Consider the following 24,282-nt stretch of genomic DNA (forward strand, 5'->3'; position numbering starts at 1 on the left):
GCTATGATGCCACTGCATCCTATGCACTATCTCCAAAACAAAAAAATGAAAAACAACTTATCAGTGTTAATTTATAGATAGGTTTGAAAGTCACATGAATAATTCACTAAAATATTTTCATTATTATTCATTTATGTAGAAAAATTTTATTTATTCATTCATTTATTTACTTTTATGTAGAAAAATTTTTAATGTTCCTGACAGTTTGTGAGTTAGACCTTCTCTGCTTTGGTTTTTTGGCCCACAACAAATCAGCAAAATTTTGACATTTATCTTACTAGATTTTCCCCTAATGGGAATTCAGACAATCTAATGCAATCCTGTAATTTGTAGAGTTATAAAAACTGAGGTCTGGAGGTGATTTGAACACACCAGCAGGCAGAACAGGACAAGAACACCAGAACCCTCAACTGGGACTAAAAGGAAATAGTAACAAGTACACAAAAAACAAATAACTAACTTCAAGTAGAAAAAAGGGGGAAATAAAATATCCTATAACTGAAAACCAAAACCATAGTTATATAACTATTTCATATTACCTTCCTTATAAAGTACAAAAAGCTCAGCTGTAGATGTTACAAAATTGTACACATTTTTAATTGTTTAATCCTAAAATTTTCATAAGGACACTCTACACATTTCAGAAATAATGAACCCTTTAGAAAAAATTACACTTGTCCCTGAACATAATATTCATAATTTGCTTTCAAAACAAACTCAAAGAAAGAATTGGACTTTAAGCTTCCAAGCTGATCTGCCTGTAGCAGGTCTCTCACCTTCGGTAGGTACTGGCTGAGCTGAATGCCTAGAAAAAAACATAAAAAGTCATTTTTTATTTTTATAAGACTCTCAAATGAACTAAGATGATTGATGATAAGAACACCTGTGTTTCTATTTAAAATATAATGTCACTTTGCTCTTGGGAAACACTCTCCTAAATTCCTTCCATCTGTCAAACATACTTTCAAGTCTAACAATGGGACATTCATTCTTCAGAAGAAGCTCCAGTCTTTCCCCCTAGTGGTCAAAATAGCCATTATGTTTAAAGTTTTGAATTAGATCTGAAAAGTTCTTAATCTTTTCCCACATACTATCAATTGTGAAAGTTTTTAACTAATAATCACTTGAAAACAAGTATTTCAAGCAATTTCATGTTCTCCTATTTGGGAAATAATATAGTAGAAGTAGTGTTATGAAATCTAGATATTGTACCTTAAAATATATTACAGTTTGTTAAGTCTACAATTAGGCAGAAGAATCATTTCTTTACAAGTCATCCATAGAGCTAGAACACCAATGAATACTAATTAAATGAACTAAGTTGAGATCTGTTTAGCTACAAAAAGGTACATTTTCTCATGAAAGAAAACTGAAGGAAGTTTTTAAAATTAGTAAGCAAATATTACACAATTTATTACATAACCATAAGGTTCTAAAAATCAAATACTGATTTAAAAAAATTTTCAAAGTGCCTAGCACTTTTTTATATTTGTCATACAATAAAAAATCTAGGTTAATAAGTAATGAGGTTAAATCTGAAACATTCTATATCATTTACTATGATTAACACACTTTCAACAAATACTTCTCTCTGTAAAACGGTATTACACTTGTAAAGACATCAATTAGCTTTTTTTGTTTGTTTTTTAGAGACAGTCTCACCATGTGGTCCTCAGGAGAGTGCAGTGGTATTACTGCTCACAGCAACCTCAAACTCTTGGGCTTAAGTGATTCTCTTGCCTCAGCCTCCTAAGTAGCTGGAACTACAGGCGCCTGCCACAACACCTGACTATTTTTTTTTGTTGTTATCATTGTTGTTTGGCAGGCCCAGGGCCAGGTTCGAACCCACCAGCCCCAGTGCATGTGGCTGGTGCCCTAGCCGCTGAGCTATAGGTGCTGAGCCATCAATTAGTTTCTAAAGATCCATTCTCTAAAGAAACTTAACATCTTCTTTGACTCTTGTTTTTAAAGGCATGCCTTCTGTTTAGACCTAACATCTGATGGTCTGTTTCTTCAGATCAGGAGTTGGAACTCTAGCTCCTCCCAGTTGGCTAAGTAGGGAACAGGGTCCAGGGGAGTAAAGGTGGCTGAGGGGCATCTTGGTAAACTCAGAGCCAATGACCCAACTGAAGGGGCTCCAGCTGACTGCTGCCATGCCATGTCAATATTTAATCTGGGGAAGGCAAATCTTTTGATTTTCAAGAGAAACCAGAAAAGGACTTTTATAAGAACTGTCTATTCTCAACTGATAAATGTTGATGACTAGCTAGAAAAAAATTTAAACTACCTGTAAAGATATGTGCATTCTGTTCTATATATAATATACTTTAGGGAACATGTACAAACAAACCATGTGGGTAATTTAAATATTTCTGTAGGATAAATTCATCCCACAGGGTGAAGGAGCTGTTGAGTCACCAATCCCTATGAGAGAGAATGTGAGGTGATCTCTATCTTCCCACCTTCAGAATCCGTCCTTTGAAAATATTTACTATTGTTTATGAAAGCCATATTATTAAAAAAGTTCCCAAATATCTCTGGCCTGTTGTTATAATAAATATACATACCTTTTATTTACACATTTTTATTTAAGTAAAAGTTTCTAGTCTAAGCACAGGGGCTCACACCTGTAATCCTAGCACTCTGCAAGGCTGAGGTGGGACGATACCCAGAGCTCAGGAGTCGAAGACCAGCCTGAACAAGAATGACACCCTGTCTTTACTAAAAATAGAAAGATTAGCAGGGCACTGTGGTGCATGCCTGTAGTCTCAACTACTGGGAAGGCTGAGTAAGGAGGATGGATTGAACCAAGGTTGCTGTGAGTCATGATGACACCAAAGCACCGTACCTGGGGTGACAGAGCAAGACTCAGTCTCTAAAAAAAGGCCCAAATGTTTCTACTAATTTTTGTCTTCTGGTCAAAATTTAATAATTATTTTTAGGCCAAGGACAGTACCTACACCTGATAATTCCAGCCCTCTGGAAGGCAGAAGGCCAAGGTGGAAGGATCCCTTGAGCTCAGGAGTCTGAGACTAGCCTGAGTTAAGAGTGAGACCTTGTCTCTACTAAAAATAGAAAAAAAAAAAAAAAAAAAACTTAGCCAGGCATTTTAGCCAATTATAGTGGGCACCTATAATCTCAGTTCCTTGGGAGGCTGAGGCAAGAGGATAGCTTGAGTTCGTGAATTTGAGGTTGCTGTGAGCTATGATGCCACAGCACCCTAGCCTGGGGCAACAGAGAGGCAACTCTGTCTCAAAAAAAAAAAAAAAAAATTATTTTTATAAAATTATGAATTTCATTTCCATGCCTGTTTTCTACCTATGTTTTACTATATATCTACCAAGAACAGCTAAAACTGCAGTTACCCTGAAATATTAGTGCTACATTCTTTTTTTTTGGGAGACAGAATCTCACTTTGTTGCCCTCAATAGAGTGCTGTAGCATCACAGCTTACAGCAACATCAAACTCTTGGGTTTAAGTGATTCTCTTGCCTCAGCCTCCCAAGTAGCTGGGACTACAAGCACCCACCACTATGCCTTGCAGTGCTACATTCTTAATTAGACACAATTCAGTTCTGTAGCACTTTTATAATTACCTACTTTATGAAAATCATCAGATTTAGGTCCAAATGCTTTCTAATAACCTATTAGTTTCAAATGGGACAGTTAGATATCTCAAACATGGACAGAAAAACTGACTATTATTCAATTATTTCTTTAATTCCAAATAAAGAGAAAAGCTCAGAAAGGTATTTTAGCTCTTCCTGGATTTCAAATACTTTCCAGCAAAAGCTAAATTTTTGCTATATCCCTTCATTTATTTTATTTTTTATTTTTACTTATTTTTATTTTTTAACAACTAAAAGGTTTAATTAACCTTCCTGTCATTTGCTCAGTTTTGAAAACATAAGCACTTATTAAACACCCTGTCAGTTCAGAGTTATTAGGTGTCTGTTTGCCAATTCTTACCACATTTCAAGTAATTAGTTATAAAATTGCATCAGCTATAAAAAGAGACTATAAGGCCGGGCGTGGTGACTCACGCCTGTAGTCCCAGCACTGTGGGAAGCCAAGGCGGGTGGATTGCCTAAACTCAGAGGTTCAAGACCCATATGAGCAGCGTGAGCCAGAGTAAGACCCCGTCTCTACCAACAACATCAAAAACAGCCAGCACCGCAGGAGAAAGAAGAAAAATCAACAAAAAAGGAGCACTTCAAACAAAGAAGAATGAACAAGCACACTGAAATTAAAAATAAATAAATAAATAAAAAATAATAAAAAAAGAGAGACTAAAAATCTGAAAAGTACTACAAGGAGCTCAACATGGACAGGCTCTGAAATAAAAGCTTCTGGAATGCACATCTACTTCAGAACAGGGCTGTTGTGGCTAATTCCACAGTATTTTTCTGAGGGCTCCCTTCATTTCATTTGAGTTAGCAAGTGACTCGAAAGTGGAGGACTGCCAACACAGGGCAAAGAGGAGAGGGAGTGGAATCAGGGACATAGCATCTGGGGCCCTGGATCTGCAAATAAGTCTACATGTGCAAGAACAAATGTTTACAGGTACTAGACTGAGCATGTTTTATGTAGATGAAATAATGTATCTAGCAGATATACATATATATATGCACACAAACATATATAATTTACATGTTATATATATAATTTATATATATTCAAATGTATGTAAATGTAAAGATGATGAATAAAATGCACATTCATTTAGAAGAACTGAATTTACAACAGCTTTTTGTATCTTTGTAAAGATGTTACCTGGATTTTGGCATCACATATTTTGATCTAATTATTCCATAACAAATGAGTCACAATTTATTGTGGGCAAATTCTCTTTCTAACATTCTCCATATTTTAAGTACCTAGTAATATGAAAGGTGAAAGTAGACTTCTCAAATTCACCATTCCCTCAACAATCACCACCTATCCAGAAAAGCCTCTTTACCTATTTGTGTCTTTATCAGAAAATGGAATTTTGTTTACTCCCTTCAGTTTAAAACATGAGCAAAACATATTCCCTCCTTTTTGTTTTTAAACTGAATTATAGAATGCTAATGTATAAAATGGGTTTGTAAAAATTGTTAGTTTGTTTTTTTTTAAGAGACAGAGTCTCATTTTGTCACCCTCAGTAGAGTGCTGTACTGTCACAGCTCACAGCAACTTCCAACTCCTGGGCTTAGGCTATTCTCTTGCCTAAGCCTCCCCAGTAGCTGGGACTACAGGTGCCCGTCACAACACCGGGCAATTTTTAGAGACAGGGTCTCACTCTTGCTCAGGCTGGTCTTGAATCTGTGAGCTCAGACAATCAAACTCTTGGGCCTCTTGGAGTGCTGGATTACAGGTGTGAGCCACTGGGCCTGGCCCTTGTTAGTTTCTTCTTAAGCATGGTAGGGAATATACAAAAAAAGTTTATTATCTCATTTCAAATTCTCAATCTGCATAAAGAAGTCACTGAAAAATCAAAGGAAATGATTATTTCTGTCAGTATCAGTATAGACTTCCAGTTGGTGGTCCAACAGTCCTGACTGGTGTTCCCCATCTACCCTGAATTAGCATGGTGACTTAGCCCCGCAGTCATCCCAGGATATAGGGAAGTACATGCTCCCCCAGGTGCAGAGGGCAGGCAGAACTCCTCGCTTTACTGCACACAAATCTAATTTTATGTATAATACTATTTTATCTTAAATGTCCCTGTCATTTGATCCCATTATTCTATGATTTCTAAAACTGAGAAGTGACACTGTAATTTCTAAAAGTAACACTTACCATCTTTTAAAAGTTTCTGCAAAATTTTCACAAATATACTATCTTTAGATACTTCAATTGGATCATCTTTACCATCTGAACTGGACCAGCTGGAAAACAAAATCCTTATGAGGGAAAGTGAAATGAACAACAAAGCTGAAATCCACGACTTCTGGTAATTATTGTGGTTCTATTGTGGTGGCTGTGGAAGACCGATAATGTTGAGTATTGTGAAGCTGTCTCAGATCATTTAAATGCTGGATGTACTTAATAGTTGTTACACTAGATATGAGATTCTACACTGGAGTAGTTACTCATCCAACACAATCAAAATGGATTTGATTTCAAAAACCAAGTATTGTAGTGAGGTATCCTTCCAAAGAAAATTCTATTGCCACAAAGTATAATCTTTCAGAGCACAAGCAACAGTTATAATATATTACAAAGTATTCTACTCTTCAAAAAGTGGCAACCAATGCCTGGTATAAAGTAAGAACAGAAGCTTTTTTTTTATGTAACTTGGACTATCTAGTACTAAAATAGAAACACACAAAACCACTATTTTGTAATCAATGAATATATCCCATACGATACCTTAAAAAATTTAAACTGAAGCCAAGACAAAGAATTTCAGTTAAAATGACATCATCTGCTTATATGATTGGGTGGACTAAGAAATCACATAGGCATTGAGCTTGATGCTTCACAGGGTGACCTCTAAAACCAAATTTAACAGCAATTTTATTTTATTTTTTTTTTTTTGAGACACAGTCTCAAGCTGTCACCCTGGGTAGAGTGCTGTGGCATCACAGCTGACAGCAAACCTTTAACTCCTGGGCTCAGCCTCACAAGTAGCTGGGACTACAGGTGCCTGCCACAACACCTGGCTATTTTTTGGTTGTAGTTGTCATTGTTGTTTGGCAGGCCCAGGCCGGATTCGAACCCACCAGCTCCAGTGTATGTGGCTGGTGCCCTAGCCGCTTGAGCCATAGGCGCCAAGCCTTAACAGCAATTTTAACTGTTCGAGAGTGATTAGGGGAGGAAAAAAATGCTGCAGTAAAAATAGCTCTTCTGGAATTTCTCACTATAGGAAAAAGGAAAATTATGAGTAGGAAAAAGCGTTTAGCATTCAAATCTGTTCTCTTTAAAAGAGTTTTTCTAGGCTCAGCACTCGTAGCACAGTGGTTATAGCGCCAGCCACATACACCAAGGGTGGTGGGTTCGAACCCGGTGCAGGCCAGCTAAACAAACAATGACAACTGCAACAACAAAAAAGAAACAGCTGGGTGTTGTGGGGGGCTCCTATAGTCCCAGCTACTTGGGAAGCTGAGTTTGAGGTTGGTGTGAGCCATGACACCACAGCACTATACCAAGGCCAACATAGTGAAACTCTCTCTCTCAAAAAAAATAATAATAAATAAAATTCTTTTTCTAGAAAGAATCCCTTCCTACAACTGATTGTTCTTAGTCTTTCTTTGCCATTAAATCTTAACAAAAACACCATTTCCATAGATGGAAATCCTCCTCTGCTAGAAGGAGATGGTTGTGAGAAAGAAGTGCCTAGTAACTTAGAAAACAGCAGTGATCCTCAACTTGCAGGAACTTTACTTTCATTTTTTTTTTGAGTTAGAGTCTCACTATGTCGTCCTTGGTAAGTGCCATAGTGTCACAGCTCACAGCAACTTCCAACTCTTGGGCTTAAGCAATTCTCTTGCCTCAGCCTCCTAAGTAGCTGGGATTACAGGCACCCACCACAACACACAGGTACTTTTTCGTGGCCAGCACCCTAACCACTGAGCTATGGGCACCGAACCATATTTTCAGTTTTTTAAAAACAAGTAGCTTCAAGTCTAGTCTGGTACAACTAGCTTAACTTCAGCAAAAATAATGGGTATACTTTGCAAACTTATTCAAGAAAAAGTGCTACACCACCTCATTGCTGAATATCACGAGTGTGGCCAAGATGGCCAAGGGGAGTGCTTTGAAAGTGACCATAGTGATATGCAGCAATGAAGTATCATAGCACTTTTTCTAGAATGAGTTCATGAACTTAATTGTCCAACTCCATATGTCCTTCTATAAAAATTGACAAGATTTTATTTATTTATTTTTTCTTTGAGACAGAACCTCAAGCTGTTACCCTGGGTAGAGTGCCGTGGCATCACAGCCACAGCAACCTCCAACTCCTGGGCTTACACCATCCTCTTCCTCAGCCTCACAAGTAGCTGGGACTACAAGTGCTTGCCAGACCACCCAGCTATCTTTTGGTTGTAGTTGTCATCATTGTTTTGCAGGCCCAGGCTGGATTCGAACCCACTCTGGTGTTTGTGGCTGGTGCCTTAGCCTCTTAAGCTACACAAAGTGAAAAATAGTCTAAATTTTAAAATCAAAAGAAGTGGTTACCAGCCTGAGTAAGAGGAAGACTGTTTCTCCCCAAAATAGAAAAACTAGCTGGGCATGTGGGGTGGCAGATGCCTGTAACACCAGCTACTTGATAGACTAAGGCAGAAGGATTGCTTGAGCCCTGGAATTTGAGGTTGCAGTGAGCTATGCTGACTCCACTGCATTGTACCTGAGGCAAGAGAGAAGAACTGTCTAGGGGGGAAAAAAAAGTAGTGATTTATTATACTTAGGACTTAGTAGTTCTAAGTCTTAAGGTTATTCTGAAATTAAAAACCTAAGATTACTAATGTAACCATTAACATTTTCATAATGTGTCATATGTTATAATATAATTAGAAAGCTATAAAACTAGTTAATATATGGTATCATAGTCTTCCTGAGATACTGATATTATTCATTTGGCCTTCCTCCAAATTTCCTGGCATCCAATTCCTAAAATCCTCGGAATCTCCATAGTAATGTCATTTCATATTCTAATGATTGACTGATGGCTGGCTGCTTCTATGTAGCTATGCAATGGGGCCAGTTACCAGAAACATCAAGGCAGGGTTAGAGGGTTAAGACTTTGGCACCACCCCACAACCTCCAGGGAGGGTAGAGGGACTAAAGGTTAAGTTGATCACCAAAAGCCAGTAGTTTTAATCAATAACATCTACATAATGAAGCCTCCATAAACAATTTAAGAAGCTTTCTGATAGCTGAACACATGGAGGTTCCTGGAGGGTGGCTCACTCAGAGTGTGCATGGAAGCCCAGCATCCCTACCCCATACCTGGTCCGGTATGCAATATCCTTTATAATAAACTGGCAAACACGCTTCCTTGAGTTCTGTGAGCAAATCAATCAAACTCAAAACCATCGAGGGGGTCATGGTAACCCCAGTCATAGCCAGTTGGTCTGAAGCACGGTCAAACAACCTGAGCAGATGACCACCAGAAGGAGAGGGCAGTCTTGTGTGCCGTTGCTCCAAGTAGACAGCATTATAGCTGAGCTGATTTAGAAGACACTCACCCGGTGTCTGCTGCAACATTTATTGCTTGCTTGGGGTTTGGGAAAAAACTCCCCCACACATTTGGTCATGAAAATCTTGTGTGTTGACTGTTATAGGTCAAGAGTAGAGGAAAAACTGTTTTTTCCACAAACTCCTTAAAGAAGAATCCCTTTCTAAAACTGTTATCTTAGATCAGCGGTTCTCAACCTGTGGGTCGCGACCCCTTTGGACTGTATTAAAGGGTTGCAGCATTAGGAAGATTGAGAACCACTGTCTTAGATTTATATTAAGATAACTTACTTATCTCTCTGAAGAGCTCTGCAAAGGATTTCCAATTTTAGATCACTTATATTTACATCTTCTTCCTACACAACGAAACAAAAAATCTTAATTAAATCCCAACTTTGAAACAAATATGTGCTTAAATTCCTGTAATATCAACTCCTAATCTGTCATAAATATTGTTGCTTTACCTTAATTTGTGTTTTTTAAATTCTTCTTTGCTAAAAGATACTAACACTACATAGAAAAGTAAGCCAATTTAATGACTCTATGAAATCAGTTTCATATTACCCTGTGATAATCTGGCTTCTCAGGAATGTTGAGAGGCTTAAGATTTTTAAACAATATAATGTAAAAGTCAACATATTTTTAAAACATGTTTTTAGAAGTCAATATAATCTTAAAATTTATTAAACTACTTTCAACTGCACGCCTGGTAACAGAATTACTTATCCTATAGAATTTTCACTAAAACCTTCTGAAAACTGAGAGCTTCTCTTAGAATGGCACTAGGAAGAATAAATCAGTAAAGCAACATATCAGATTCAAAAATTCATACAATAAATGAAAAAAAAAAAAAACACCTCAGGACTTTTGAAAAACAGCACTTTGGGGCTGGGCGCAGTGGCTCATGCCTGTAATCCTAGCACTCGGCAAGGCTGAGGTGGGTGGATTGTCTGAGCTCACATGTTCTAGACAAGTCTAAGCCAGAGTGAGACCTTGCCTCTAAAAATAGTCGGGCATTGTGGTGGGCACCTGTGGTCCCAAATACTGGGGAGGCTGAGGCAAAAGAATCGATTAAGCCCAAGAGTTTGAGTTTGCCGTGAGCTGTGACCCCATGGAACTCTATCGAGGGTGACAAAGTAAGACTCGGTCTCAAAAATAAAAATAAAAACAAAAACAAAACCCAGCATTTTTGTTTGTACACAGAAAAAGACACCTGGAGTCTCTTGACAGTTTTTCTAAAGGGCTATATTCAAAGAGTCAAGATAACAGAATCCAAGATGTATTTTTTCATTAATACATTTTCATGTCTGACTAAAAGAGATGTATTCTCCTTTCTATGTATACTCGGTTGCCTGAGATCATCTCGAGTGACTTTCTTACCTCATCAATATATTCCAGCAAGTCCAAAGCTTTCTTGAAATCATATTCATTAGCTCTTCTGTTTTCTTCACAGATATACAGCTATAACAAATTAAAATGAGTTAGCTGATTTTAACTATCATGTAACTAACACTACAGAAATTTATGAAGGAAAGAAGTCATTATATCTTTTGAGTAAGCTGTAGGTATTTTCATAGTAAAGAACAGTTTCACATTTGGAAACTATATTCCAGCTACCTCACAATAAGCTATCTTTTAAAAAATGCGTATCTTAAAGCAGTTAATTTGCATAACTTGGTACATATAATTTTTAAATGTCAATAAATTTATATTCTTAAAGATGGTATATACTTTTTAGTATTCTTCATCAACCTTTGAAATAAATTGCTGTCCTTGTTCTTTTAAAGCTATTTATAATGCTTCTGTGGGCAGCACCAGTGGCTCAAAGGAGTAGGGTGCCAGCCCCATATACGAGAGTTGGTGGATTCAAACCCAGCCCCAGCCAATAAAAAAAAAAAAAAAAAGCTATTTATAATGCTTCTGAAATGTTGTTTTAAGCAGTTTTAAAAATTAAGATCTATGGTAAAGCATCAAGTTGGTCTACAGTTTAATTAAAAGATTAAGAAAATATACCAACATGTTACCAAGGGTCATCCCTGGTTAGATTATAACTGATGGCATATTCGTTTCTGTATTTTTCAAATTTCCTATAATTTTTTTTTTTTTAATGTTTTTGGCCGGGGCTAGGTTTGAACCTGCCACCTCCGGCATATGGGACCGGCGCCCTACTCCTTGAGCCACAGGCGCCGCCCAATTTTTTTATGATAAAAAAATACTCTCATTAAAAATTTCAATTTGAATTTTTCCCACCATCTCCTTTTCCAATAACTAATGGATTATGGAGCATGAAATCTACAATTTTCTTAAGTACTAAGTTTGACAGCTGCTATCTCTGACATTTTACTTTGATACTTTCTTGCTTTTTTTTATTGTGAAGCATCCTCATTCTTTCAAATGCACATTTCGGCCTGTGATTATCTTTCACATTTTTTAAGAGCAATTTTTGTGAAACCATGGATTTAGTAAAAAAAGTTCTGTTATTTTTGAATATGAGTTCTGTCATGGAACCAAGGCAGTGCAGACGACCTGAAATAACAAAGAACTGTAAGAATGTGGCTAATGAATGCACAGTACATGGATGATTTGAGAAGTTCTGTTCTGATGATTTTAATCTTGAGAATAAGCGACGTGGGCGACCTGAGACCAAGGTGGATAATGATGAGCTAAAATAATGATAGTGGAAGCAAATCCATTTTAACCTACACATGAATTAGCAACATGGTTTGACATTACTATTCCAATAATATTGTACTACTTGAAACAACTGGCAAGGTAAAGAAGCTAGATACATGAATTAAACGAGCATCAGAAAAGAAATCATCTTGAAGCTTGCCTATCTCTGCTGTCACAACATAAAAATGAACCATATCTATACCAGATTGTTATATGTGATGAAAAATGGTTCTTTCTGACAATTGTAAGGATTTGGGACAATGGTTGAATAAATATGAAGTGCCAAAACACCATTCATCAAAAAAAGCTAATGGCAGCTCAGCGCCCGGAGCTGAATGGTTAGGGCGCTGGCCACATTCACGGGGACTGGTATGTTTGAACCTGGCCTGGGCCTGCTAAACAACAATGACAACTGTAACAACAACAAAAAATAGTCGGGCACTATGGTGGGAGCCTGTCATCCTATCTACTTGGGAGGCTGAGGCAAGAGAATCACTTTAGCCTGAGAGTTTGAGGTTGCTGTGAGCTGTGACACAATGGCACTCTACTGAGGGCGACATAGTGAGACTCTGTCTCAGAAAAAAAAAAAAAAAAAAAGCTAATAGTGTCTGTCTGGTGGTCCAGCACTGGTATTACCCACTACAGCTTCATGAAACTTGCTGAATCAATTACAGCAGACGTCTACTGCAACCACATGGATGACATGATGAGTGCGCTTGTGATTAAGCAGAGTCAAGACTGGGAAACAGGCCAATCCTCTTGCAAGACAACGTTAGACCTCCTGTCGCATAAACAATGCTGCTCGAGCTACAGAAGCTGGACTTGGAAACTCTCTGTCATCCACCATTTTCACTAGACCTTGCACCAACTGACAACCACTTCTTCCAGGCTTTGAAGCACCTCTTACAAGGAAAAGTATTCACTGAAACTCATTCTCTAGGCTTCTTTGCTGCTCCATACACAAGCTACTGTTAAGATGGCAAAGGGTGTTGGTAGTTTAGGTAAACACTTTGACCAATTGTACCATTTTCTGTTTGAAAAATACTATGTAACAAAACTTTTGATTTGAAATGGAACATTTCATATTTGATTAACCTAATATTTACAAGTTTCATTTTTAAAAATTGCATATAATCCTTTAACAGCAATAGTACTCAAACCATTTCAGAAAAAAGCCATGTGCTTGTTTTCATGGCTTGCAAAACTTAATATTTCATTGTTCTAGAGCAATCTTTTTCTCTATTGGACTGTATTATTAAAATCAATGGTGTATCAAAGTAAAATTGGCACATTTTTTTCCCTCCTGTGATACACAGATTTCAAAATTAAATACATGCTTGAAACAGGAGAGGCTGTTGTGAGCTCTGTTACTAATGACAGCTAAAAATATTAAGGTTTTTTGATTGTTCACTTTCTTATTCGTATAATTATGGCAAGTTCAAGGTGACCCTATGACATCTCTCTGGCTTTGTGAGAAGCAGCATCAAGGCTGCAGCCCATGTTCCAAGTCTGTCTCAGGGATGTGTGGGTTGCACAGGAAAGGGGTAAGGCCAGCACTTCCAGGCCATGTAAATCCAGTTCCTTAAACCACTTTTCTTCCACAAATATATTTTCAGAAGACTCTGAAAAATAACATTCTGGGGAATAAAGTCCTCATGGTACATATTTGTCCTTATATGTGGTACTAGAAAAACAAAGCACAAGTAATCCTTTGGAGATGCACCTTGGGATCAGGCAGAGGAGGCTGGGGAGATGGAGCTTTCTGCCACTGAGGTTCCAGTTCTTACACAGCTTTCAACAACTTCTTCTAAGGTAAAGTTTGCAGGAAGGCAAGAAATAGAAAGATGATTCCTCTTAGGACCTATGCTACAAGGCCCAACAAACAGTGATGATGTTTTGAGTTTAAGAAATGAAGTAAGGATCTGAAAAGTACATACGCCAATGAGTTGTGGTGCAGTTAACACTGGCATCGCGCTGAGATTTAATTGCTTCTCTGCTAGCAACTGCTCCGGCAGGGTCTCCTGGTGCAGCAAGAAGCGCTCCTGCTCAGCCATGTCTAGTGTTCAAGATGAGGGAGAGAGAAAAGAGAGTGACAGAACTTTCACTTTTGCTGCATAAAACAAACCTGAATTCAAAAAGAAAAAATTTACAGTTCTAATGGTAATCCCATTGCTATTTAATGATCTTAGAATGTTAGGAATTCTGTTCATTCTTGACTGCAGATTATGTTAACAACATATTTATGGTTTTATTCAAGTAACATGAATTTTCACACCAACCAGAACAGGGAGGTAGAGAACTGTTGAAGGGATACACTTGACTGCTTGCAGCAGCGGCAATGCAGGTGGCTGCTTCATCAGGTCCAAGTTCCCTAAATGTGGGTCTCGTAGTTGTATTTTATGGTAACTCAGAAAAATTTCTCTCACCAGAGTTTATGGAACAATGGATATAGGGCTCAGGGGTGCTGACCCCACATGCAGTGACTATCTGAGTGTAAATTCTGATTCCCCCCAAAGGTAACTACTGCTCCTGCTGGCTAGCTGCCATTAGGGCACTATAAATTTCCTTCTCTCTCTCTTTTCTTACAGTGTTCTTTATGCTGGACTTATTTATCCTGAAATGATGGGCAACCACAGCTATAGACTTCAATCTACAGTACATATCAAGAAACTCAACTTTTTATTGTAATGTCATGACTTTCTCTGCTTTTTGGGAGCACATCCAGCATCACTAGTGGCACTTCATATGGGTCCCAACGTGTTTTCAAAGTTTACAGTATTGAACTAAGCACAATAAAACAAATATGAGAACTGTGAGATCACTTTTTACGGCAATATGAAATTTACTGTTGAGACAAACTTCTTACTTGGAGATAATTAGCAACACATGAGCTCACCACAATAGCCACAGGAATTGGCTACCCAATTATTATATTGGTACAGTATGTATTACAATTAATTGTATGCAATTATGATTTAATACTGTATTTTTGTATTTGTTTACATTTCTCTCCACAAAATGGTACTTTGTGTATGTTTTGATGAATTTTAACTTTTTATAATAGATTTGTATATGTTTTATAATAGTAAATAATAAAATAAACTAATATCTACATGTATTTTATGCATTCATGGCATACTTTTCTCTTTATCTTTTTTATATCTCTAAGCTATTTAGTTTGTCTCACTTTGTTGCCTTCAGTAGAGTGCGTGCCGTGGCGTCACAGCTCACAACAACCTCCAGCTCTTGGGCGTAGGCGACTCTCTTGCCTCAGCCTCCCGAGTAGCTGGGACTATAGGCACCTGCCACAACATCCAGCTATTTTTTTGTTGCAGTTTGGTTGGGGCCCGGTTTGAACCCGCCATCCTCAGTATATGGGGCCAGCACCCTACTCACTGAGCCACAGGTGCCACCCTGTTTTTTTTTGAAATACTCAAAAATCCCTAAAAATTTTTTTATATATACTTATTGAAAACAATCTACATATATGTGGACTTATATAGTTCTATCTGTGCTGTTCAAGAGTCAATTATAGTTTTGTTGTTGCTTTTTTTAAGATAGAGTCTCATTCTGTCACTCAGGCTAGAGTGCTGTAGCTCATAGCAACCTCTAACTCCTGGGCTCAAATGATCCTCCAGCTTCAGCTTCCTGAGTAGCTGGGACTTACAGGTGTTCACCACAACACCCAGTTTATTTTTATATTTTTAGTAGAGATGGGTGAGGTCTTGCTCTTGCTTAGGCTGATTTTCAACTCCTGAGCTCAAGTGATCCTCCCACCTTGGCCTCCAGAGTGCTAGAGTTATACACATGAGCTATTCCATCTGGCCTTCAATTATTTTTTTGCAAAGGGAAATAATTTAAAAGCTACTGTGAGTAATCACAAGAAAAATAAAATGTGAAAAAATGAGCACCAAATCTACTAACAAGCAAAGGTTACATTCACTGGATGAGGTGACAGGGACTGCTGCCTGCCATCCAGTCCCCGGATACAGTCTGTGATCTGGCTCTGTATAGGAGCATGTGCTAGGTTGTAGGAAAAAGGGTACAAGTTGCTATGCAGCTTCACAGACAAAGTAGTCACAGCAATACTAGGTGATCAAAGAAAATACTTTTATTCAAATACTGGCAGCATTCCACGTAAAACCAATTTTGGAAAATTAGAGGGAAAATGCCATGCATTTCCATATGTAGAAAAACAGTAACAGTAGTCATCTCTGGGGAGGTGGAATTACAGACAATTTGCTTTTCTATTGTGGATTTTTCCCCTATTATTTATACATTTTCCATAAGGCATTAATGTAACCAGAAAAGTTATTTTTAAAAAGACTATTCCAATCGCCAAAATGTGGAAACAGCCTAAATGCCCACCAACCCAGGAATGGATTAACAAGCTGTGGTATATGTATACCATGGAATACTATTCAGCTATTAAAAAAAATGGAGACTTTACATGGTTCGTATTAACCTGGATGGAAGTGGAAGACATTATTCTTAGTAAAGCATCACAAGAATGGAGAAGCATGAATCCTATGTACTCAATTTTGATATGAGGACAATTAATGACAATTAAGGTTATGGGGGGGGAGGAAAAGCAGAGAGAGGGAAGGAGGGAGGGGGGCGGGGCCTTGGTGCGTGCCACACCTTCTGGTGGCAAGACATGATTCCAAGAGGGACTTTACCTAACAAATGCAATCAGTGTAACTTGGCTTATTGTACCCTCAATGAATCCCCAACAATAAAAAAAAATATATATATATATATTTATAAAATAAAAAAAAAAGACTAGTCCCTATCATTAGATACACTGTGATAATAGTCTCCAAGAAATTACTGAAACCTTAAAATATTCTCATTGTGCTAAGAAAACAATAGCTAAGAAGTGATCAAATGTGTCCATGGAATAGGGCAGAGAATCTAGAGATGAACCCAGTCACATGTTGTCATTTGATCTTTGATAAGCCTAACAAAACGTGCACTGGGGAAAAGAATCCTTATTTAACAAACAGTGCTGGGAGAAGTGGTTATCCACATGTAGAAGACTGCAACTGGACTGACACCTCTCACCACTGATAAAAATTGCTTCTCGCTGGATAAAAGATTTAAATTTAAGACACAAAACAATACAAATTCTAGAAGAAAGTGTGGGGAAAACACTTGAGGATATTGGCCTGGGAAAAAATTTTATGAGGAAAACAGCCCCCCAGCACTTACAGCAACACCAAAATAAATAACTGGGATTTGCTCAAGCTAAAAAGCTTTTGCACAGCTAAGAGTACCACAAATAATGCAAACAGACAGCCTTCAGAATAGAAGATTTTTGCATGTTATGAGTCTGACAAAGGAGTGCTAACTAGAATCTAGAGAGAACTCAAACAATAAGGAAAGTGCAAACAACCCCCCCTCTATAAGTGGGCAAGAGATCTGAACAGAAACTTCTCTGAGGATGACAGACAAATGGCCAACTAACACATGAAAAAATGCTCATCATCTTTACTCATCAGAAATGCAAATCAAAACCACTCTAAGGTATCACCTAATCCCAGCAAGATCAGCCCACATCACAAAGTCACAAAACACCAGATGTGGAGAAAAGGGAACACTTCTACGCTGCTGGTGTAATTGTAAACTAATACAGCCTTTTGGAGAGAAGTATGAAGAATCCTCAATATCTTCCATTTGATACTGCAATCCCATTACTAGGTATCTACCCAGAAGAGCAACAATCATTTTACCACAAAGACATTTTCACTAGAATGTTTACTGCAGGTCAACTCATAATTGCCAAGTTGTGGAAGCAACCTAAGTGCCCATCAACCCATGAATGCGTCAACAAACTGTGGTGTATGTATACCATGGAGTACTATTCAGCCATTAAAAATGATGGAGACAGCAGCCCCTGTAGCTAAGTGGGTAGGGCGCCATCCACATACACCTAGGCTGGTGGGTTTGAATCCGGCCCAGGATAACTAAACAACAACAACTGCAACAAAAAAATAGCTGGGCGTTGTGGCAGGTGCCTATAGCCCCAGCTACTTGAGAGGCTGAGGCAAAAGAATGGCTTAAGCCCAAGAGTTTGAGGTTGCTATGAGCTGTGACGCCATGGCACTCTATCGAGGGCGACATAGTAAGACTCTGTCTCAAAAAAAAAAAAGATAGAGACTTTATAGCTTTTACATTTACCTAGATCAGTGTTTCTCAACCTTCCTAATGCTGCAATGTATTTTCATTGTTAAAAAGGGGTCGCAACTCACAGATTAGATGACCTAGATGGAGTTGAAATATATTCTTCTTAGTAAAGTATCACAAGAATGGAAAAACATGACTCAACTCCTGTAGTTCAAGTGGCTAAAGCTCTAGCCACATACACCAGAGCTGGTGGGTTCGAATCCAGCCTGGGCCTGCCAAACAACGACAACTACAACCAAAAAATAGCCGGGAGTTGTGGTGGGTGCCTGTAGTCCCAGCTACTTGGGAGGCTGACGCAAGAGAATAGCTTAAAGCGAAGGAGTTGGAGGTTACTGTGAGCTGGGCAACAGCTTCAGGCTCTGTCTCAAAAAAAAAAAAAAAAAAATGGAAAAATAAATATCCAATGCACTCCATACTAATATGAAACCAATATGTAAACAATTACATACTCATATGAACAATAAAACACAAATATAATCTAGTAAGAAGGTAGAGTGAGGCGGGAGGACAACTGGCAGAAGGAAGGTGGGCCTGAGGTGGGATCTCACCTAATGTGTACAACTGTGAGGGTGCATAACGCCCCTGGGTGAGGGCCTCTTCTACAAATGGAACTTTACCCTGGAAGTGAGAAGAATGTAACCTAAAAATTTGTACCCTCATATTAATTTGAAATAAAAAATAAATTAAAAGAAAAAAAGAAGTGATCAAATGTGACCAGAGTTTCAATGTATGGGAGGAAGAAACTAGAAATAACAAAGTCGGCACCCATAGCTTAGCAGTTAGGGAGCTGGCCACATGAACCGGGGCTAGTGGGTTCGAACCCGGCCCAAGCCTGCCAAGCAAATAAACAAACAAACAAACAAAAATAGCTGGGTGTTATGGCAGGTGCCTGTAGTCCCAACTATAGGGAGGCTAAGGCAAGAGAACTGCTTGAGCCCAAAGAGTTTTAGATTGCTGTGAGCTGTGATGCCACAGCACTCTACCGAGGACAACATAGTGAGACTCTGTTTCTAAATAAATAAATAAATAACAAAGTCCAATGTTTAAATACTTTGATGAACATGCTCTTATTTCTGGAGGCAAACTAAGACATGGCTTCCCCTCTCAGACTGTCAGCCTGCCCTACAGAATGAATATAAACACATTTTCTTCAGAACAACAGGCACATTACTAGTGCAAAAAATTAAAAAGATTGAAGAAGATTCTCATGAATAGTAAAAAAAAAAAAAAACAAACAAAGTAATGCACACTTAACCTGTGCAGACCCTTTTTCTCTAGCGACATCTGTCCTCAGTCCTACAACTGCCTGTGTGATTAGATGGAACAGACCCGGGTTCAGAAAGGCAAATTAGCTACCCAGTGCCACAAAAGTATTAAGTTCAGAGTAAATATCTAAATTCCAGATTCTTTCCATTACATCCACAATCTCAAAGGAAAAAAAGTGACAGCAATGTAATTTGAACCCAGACCCCAGAGGCTGGATTCTCTGTGGCTAAGTCATACAACCAAATATCCGTATCTGCATATACTTCACTTCAACCACATAGCTGAGATTCCCCCTTCCCCCTCTGATTTTTATTTTGGAAAATTCTAAACCTACAGAAAATTTTAAAGAACACAGTGTGTACTGCATACCATCCATTTAGAGTCACTTGCTGTTAACATTTTCACCTATTTGCTTTCTCTCTCATTCTTCTTTTTGCTAATCATATGAAAACTAAAGAGTTGAGGATATTTCATTCCTAAATACTCCTCCTAGAAGGACATCTGCCCACAGTATCATTATTAAGCTTATGGATTTAACATCAATACAGTACTATCATCTAACATTATGTTCAAATGTTCTCAGTTGTCCTCTAAATATTCATTATAGTTGTTTCGATTACTTTGGAGATGATCCAGAATTCAGAGAAGCTCAAATTGCACTTTATTATGTGTCATGGCTCTTAGGTTCCCTTAATCTAAAACAGCCTCTGCCTTACCATCAGGATATATCTCATTGTTCCTTTGTGATTAGATTCACCTAAACATTTTTGGCAAGAGTATGACACAAGTGATGGTATTTACTACCATGTTCCATCCCTTCAGGAAGTAGTGTGGGTTTGTCTTTTGTTGATGATGGTACCTATTAGATCTGTGTGCTGATACTCTGAAAATATTTCCCTAACCCCTAAATTCAATGGTTTCAGCATCCTTTGATGACTTCTATCATTCTTTCTGCATTTCTTACTTTGCAATCTTTAAAGAAATATTTCACTGACCCTGCCCCTTTTGGATATCACTGTGGAATCCTCAATTTTTCTTTCATAAACTCTAACATATAATTCTTTACTATCAGTCCTTTTGATGTTGAGATTATCCCCAAACTTAGCCAGTGGAAGCTGTTCACAGTTCTGAGTTCTTTTGACATCTCCACAGTAACCTTGTTTTCTGGCTCCAAAACCGTTCTCTTCAATGTGTCCTCACTTCCTTTTACTGGAAAATGCTAGTTAGAGACCAAAATAGGAAACTAGGTATATTCAGGCTACCAGGGTTTCATACCATGTAAATATTTTTAATTGACACATAGTAATTGTAAACATTTATGTGGTACAATGTGATGTTTCAATACATGTATACATTGTGTAATGCTCTGATCAGGGTAATTAACATATTCATCACCACAAACAAGAAAAATTTTTTTAAAAAAATTTTTTTAAAAATCTGATATCTCTAATTCAAAAATTATAATTCAGGGTTCTTCCTTATCTTCCTTCCATATTTGTATGTCCCTTCTCCTTGGTTCTCAAAAATAATATAGTTGTTGGCTCAGTGCCTGTAACTCAGCAGCTAGGGCACCAACCACATACATCACAGCTGGTGGGTTTGAATCCAGCCTGGGCCTGCCAAACAACAATGACAACTACAACCAAAAAATAGCTGGGCGTTGTGGCGGGTGCCTGCAGTCCCAGCTAGTTGGGAGGTTGAGGGAAGAGAATCTCTTAAGCCCAGGAGCGGAGGTTGATGTGAGCTGTGACACTACGGCACTCTACCCAGGGCAAAAGCTTGAGACTCTGTCTTCAAAAAAAAATAGGGCGGCACCTGTGGCTCAAAGGAGCCACATATGCCAGAGGTGGCGGGTTCAAACCCAACCCCAGCCAAAAAGTGCAAAAAAAAAAAAAAAATACAGTTGTTCAGGGTGACACCTGTGGCTCAGTGAATAGGGCACTGGCCCCATATACTGAGGGTGGCAGGTTCAAACCCAGCCCCAGCCAAACTGCAACAAAAAATACCTGGGCATTGTGGTGGGCACCTGTAGTCCCAGCTGCTCAGGAGGCTGAGGCAACACATTCTTCTAAGCCCAGGAGTTAGGGGTTGCTGTGATGCCACAGCACTCTACTGAGGGCAACAAAGTGAGACTTTGTCTCTTAGAAAAAAAAAAAATACAGTTGTCCCTTGGTATACACAGATTCCAGGACCCCCAATGATACCCAAATGCTTAAGTCTTTTATATAGGGTAATATTTACAGGTAACCTACACACATCCCCCCCCCATATACTTTAAATCATCTCTACGTTACTTACAGTAACCTAATACAATGTAAATTATTTTGTATTGAATTTTAAAATTGCATTTTTTATTGTTGTGTTTTTTTTCAAATAGTTAAATCTGTAGAACCCATGGATATGAGGATATGGAGGCTGACTGTACTAAATTTAATCATTTTCTCTATCTACAATACACACATAATAATTTCAGAATTATTGCACCAAGGCTACTACCCCTAAATCCTGTGTGAAGGTCAAAGTTTTGTGTCCTTTTGCCCTTAGAATATGTATCACTAAGGGTTCTCAGACATCTCAGTTTAAAATTATTTGAATTTATTCTTTAGGAATTCTGTTTATAAATAATTTTACTCTCAAAAAAAAAAAAAAGCCCAATTCTAAGTACATAATTAGCTATAAATGAACATTCATTTGTCTGTTCAGTTGTTGAGACTAAATAAACATCAATAAAAACAGTCCTCTTAGAGAAAAATACTATTTCTAATAGATCCTGTTAACTGACAAGAACACCTCATAAGAATTAACATGAACAGTTTGTATATCTTCTTAATCAAATTTGTCCCATTACCTTCAATTTTTTCTTGTAGTACATCCTCTGAAAAGTCTGATGCTAATGCAGCCAATTTACTCAAGCCAAGAAGGGTTTTTTTCTTTGCAAAGTAACGAGTTTCCATGTTTGCCAAACCTAGAAGTGTTGCATGTGCCTATAACAAACAAAATATGAAAACCCTACTAAGATCCTGGGCATCAATTCAAGTTGAAATAAAGGTTAAGTATGTCCCAAACTTGTTTTTTCCCCACCTAAGCCATACCCAATGAAAGACAAATTAATAATTAGCAAACCTAAAAACTAATCGCTGCCATACAGTGAAAGTAATTACACATTAAAAAATCAACTACTGGGCAGTGCCTGTGGCTCAAGGAGTAGGGCGCTGGTCTCATATAGCAGGGGTGGCGGGTTCGAACCTGGCCCTGACCAAAACAAAAATAAAAAAATAAAAAAATAAATAAATAAAAATCAACTACCCACGCTAATCACTGGGAAGAGACACATATGCATAACATCTGCTACAATTACATGTTCACTTGAACATCCTACCAAGAACAAACTTTAAAATCAATTTGTGTGCTGTTTTTACACATATTTGTATTAGGAGAACATACTCATCACTAAAAAAGGCCAATGATCATTATATACATGTCAGCAAAACTTTAGTGATTTTAATATAATAAAACTGAAATCACAATGGACTACATTTTTTTTGATATTAGATGTAATGGCAATACCACCATAAATCAAGAAGAACGCTTTATGTAAACTATGTGAGTGAATGGGAGGTATATATTTTAAATCTATTAGTGCTTTTAAAAAAATTTCAAATTTTTGGCTGGGCACGGTGGCTGATGCCTGTCATCTCAGCACTCTAGGAGGCCAAGAAGGGGGGGGATCTCTAACTCAGGAGTTTGAGACCAGCCTGAGTAAGGGGTTGACTGCAACTCTATTAAAAATAGAAAAATTAGGGTGGTAGATGGGTGAAGGGAGGGTAATTGGTGGGACCACACCTACGGTGCCTCTTACAAGGGTACAGGTGAAACTTACTAAATGCAGAATATAAATGTCTGAACACAATAACTAAGAAAATGCCATGAAGGCTATGTTAACCAGTTCGATAAAAATATTTCAAATTATATATAAAACCAGCACATTGTATCCCATGATTGCAATAATGTACACAGCTATGATTTAATAAAAAAAGGAAAAAAAAATAGAAAAATTAGCCAAGTGTGGTGAGTGCCTGTAGTCCCAGCTACTCAAAAGGGTAAGGCAGAAGGATCACCTCTACCCATTAGTTTGAGGTTGCTGTAACCTATGCTGATGCCATGGCACTCTAGCCTGGGCAACAGAATGGGATTCTGCTTCCAGAAAAATTTTAAATAAATAAATAAATTCCTGTAAGAATCATATATTTTTTAAATTTCAAACTTTTTATTATAAACTGACAAATTATAATTATATGTATTTATGGATACAAAGTGATGCTATAATATATGCATATAATTTACAATAATTAGATCAAGCCAATGAACAAACCCATCACCTCAATACTTTTTTTTTTGTAGTGAAAAGATCTGAAATTTACTCTTAGCTACTCTGAAATATATAATACACTACTAACTTTACTCACCATGTTGTGCAATGTATCTCAAAAATTCCTAAGTGAAGCTTTGTCCCCTTTGAGCAATATCTCCTCTCTCCTCCCACCCTTCCATCCTCTAACCATGACCACTCTATTCTCTGCTTCTACAATTTCAAATTAGATTCAACATGTGAGAGGATGTGGCACTGCCTTTCTGTGCACTTGTCTTCTTTTCACTTAGCATAATATCTTCCAACTTCATCCACATCATTGCAAATGACAGAATGTCCTTCTTTTTAAAAACTGTTATTCCACTGTATATTACATATGCCACATTTTCTTTATTCACAATGATGGACACACAGGTTGATTCTACAACTTGCTTATTTTGAATAGTACTGCAACGAACATGGGAGTCCTTTGGATATATACCCAGAAGTGAGACTGCTGGATCACATAGCAATTCTACTTTTAATTTTCTGAGATAGCTCCACACGGTTTTCCACAGGGTTAGACTAACTCTACATTCCCACTGACCACATACCAGGGTTCCCTTTTCTCCATATCTTCTCCCACA

The 24,282-nt window shown here is 37.8% G+C and overlaps 1 protein-coding gene across 3 annotated transcripts in view; it reads right to left on the bottom strand.

Annotated features, from left to right (window-relative positions):
• Window positions 1–474: 474 nt before the first annotated feature.
• Window positions 475–24,282, bottom strand: part of NUP133 (nucleoporin 133) — a 66,495-nt gene continuing 42,687 nt past the window's right edge. For all 3 annotated transcript variants that reach the window (XM_053607591.1, XM_053607593.1, XM_053607592.1), the window contains 6 exons: window positions 22,136–22,271; window positions 13,773–13,891; window positions 10,543–10,623; window positions 9,454–9,518; window positions 5,782–5,870; window positions 475–805 (listed from right to left, as the gene is read on the bottom strand). In XM_053607591.1, the coding sequence (XP_053463566.1) occupies window positions 669–805; window positions 5,782–5,870; window positions 9,454–9,518; window positions 10,543–10,623; window positions 13,773–13,891; window positions 22,136–22,271 (627 nt within the window). In that variant the 3' untranslated portion in view covers window positions 475–668. The remainder of the gene's footprint in view (window positions 806–5,781; window positions 5,871–9,453; window positions 9,519–10,542; window positions 10,624–13,772; window positions 13,892–22,135; window positions 22,272–24,282) is intronic.

The sequence above is a fragment of the Nycticebus coucang genome, chromosome 10 (assembly GCF_027406575.1).
Source record: "Nycticebus coucang isolate mNycCou1 chromosome 10, mNycCou1.pri, whole genome shotgun sequence".
NCBI classification, from domain to species: Eukaryota; Metazoa; Chordata; class Mammalia; order Primates; family Lorisidae; genus Nycticebus; species Nycticebus coucang.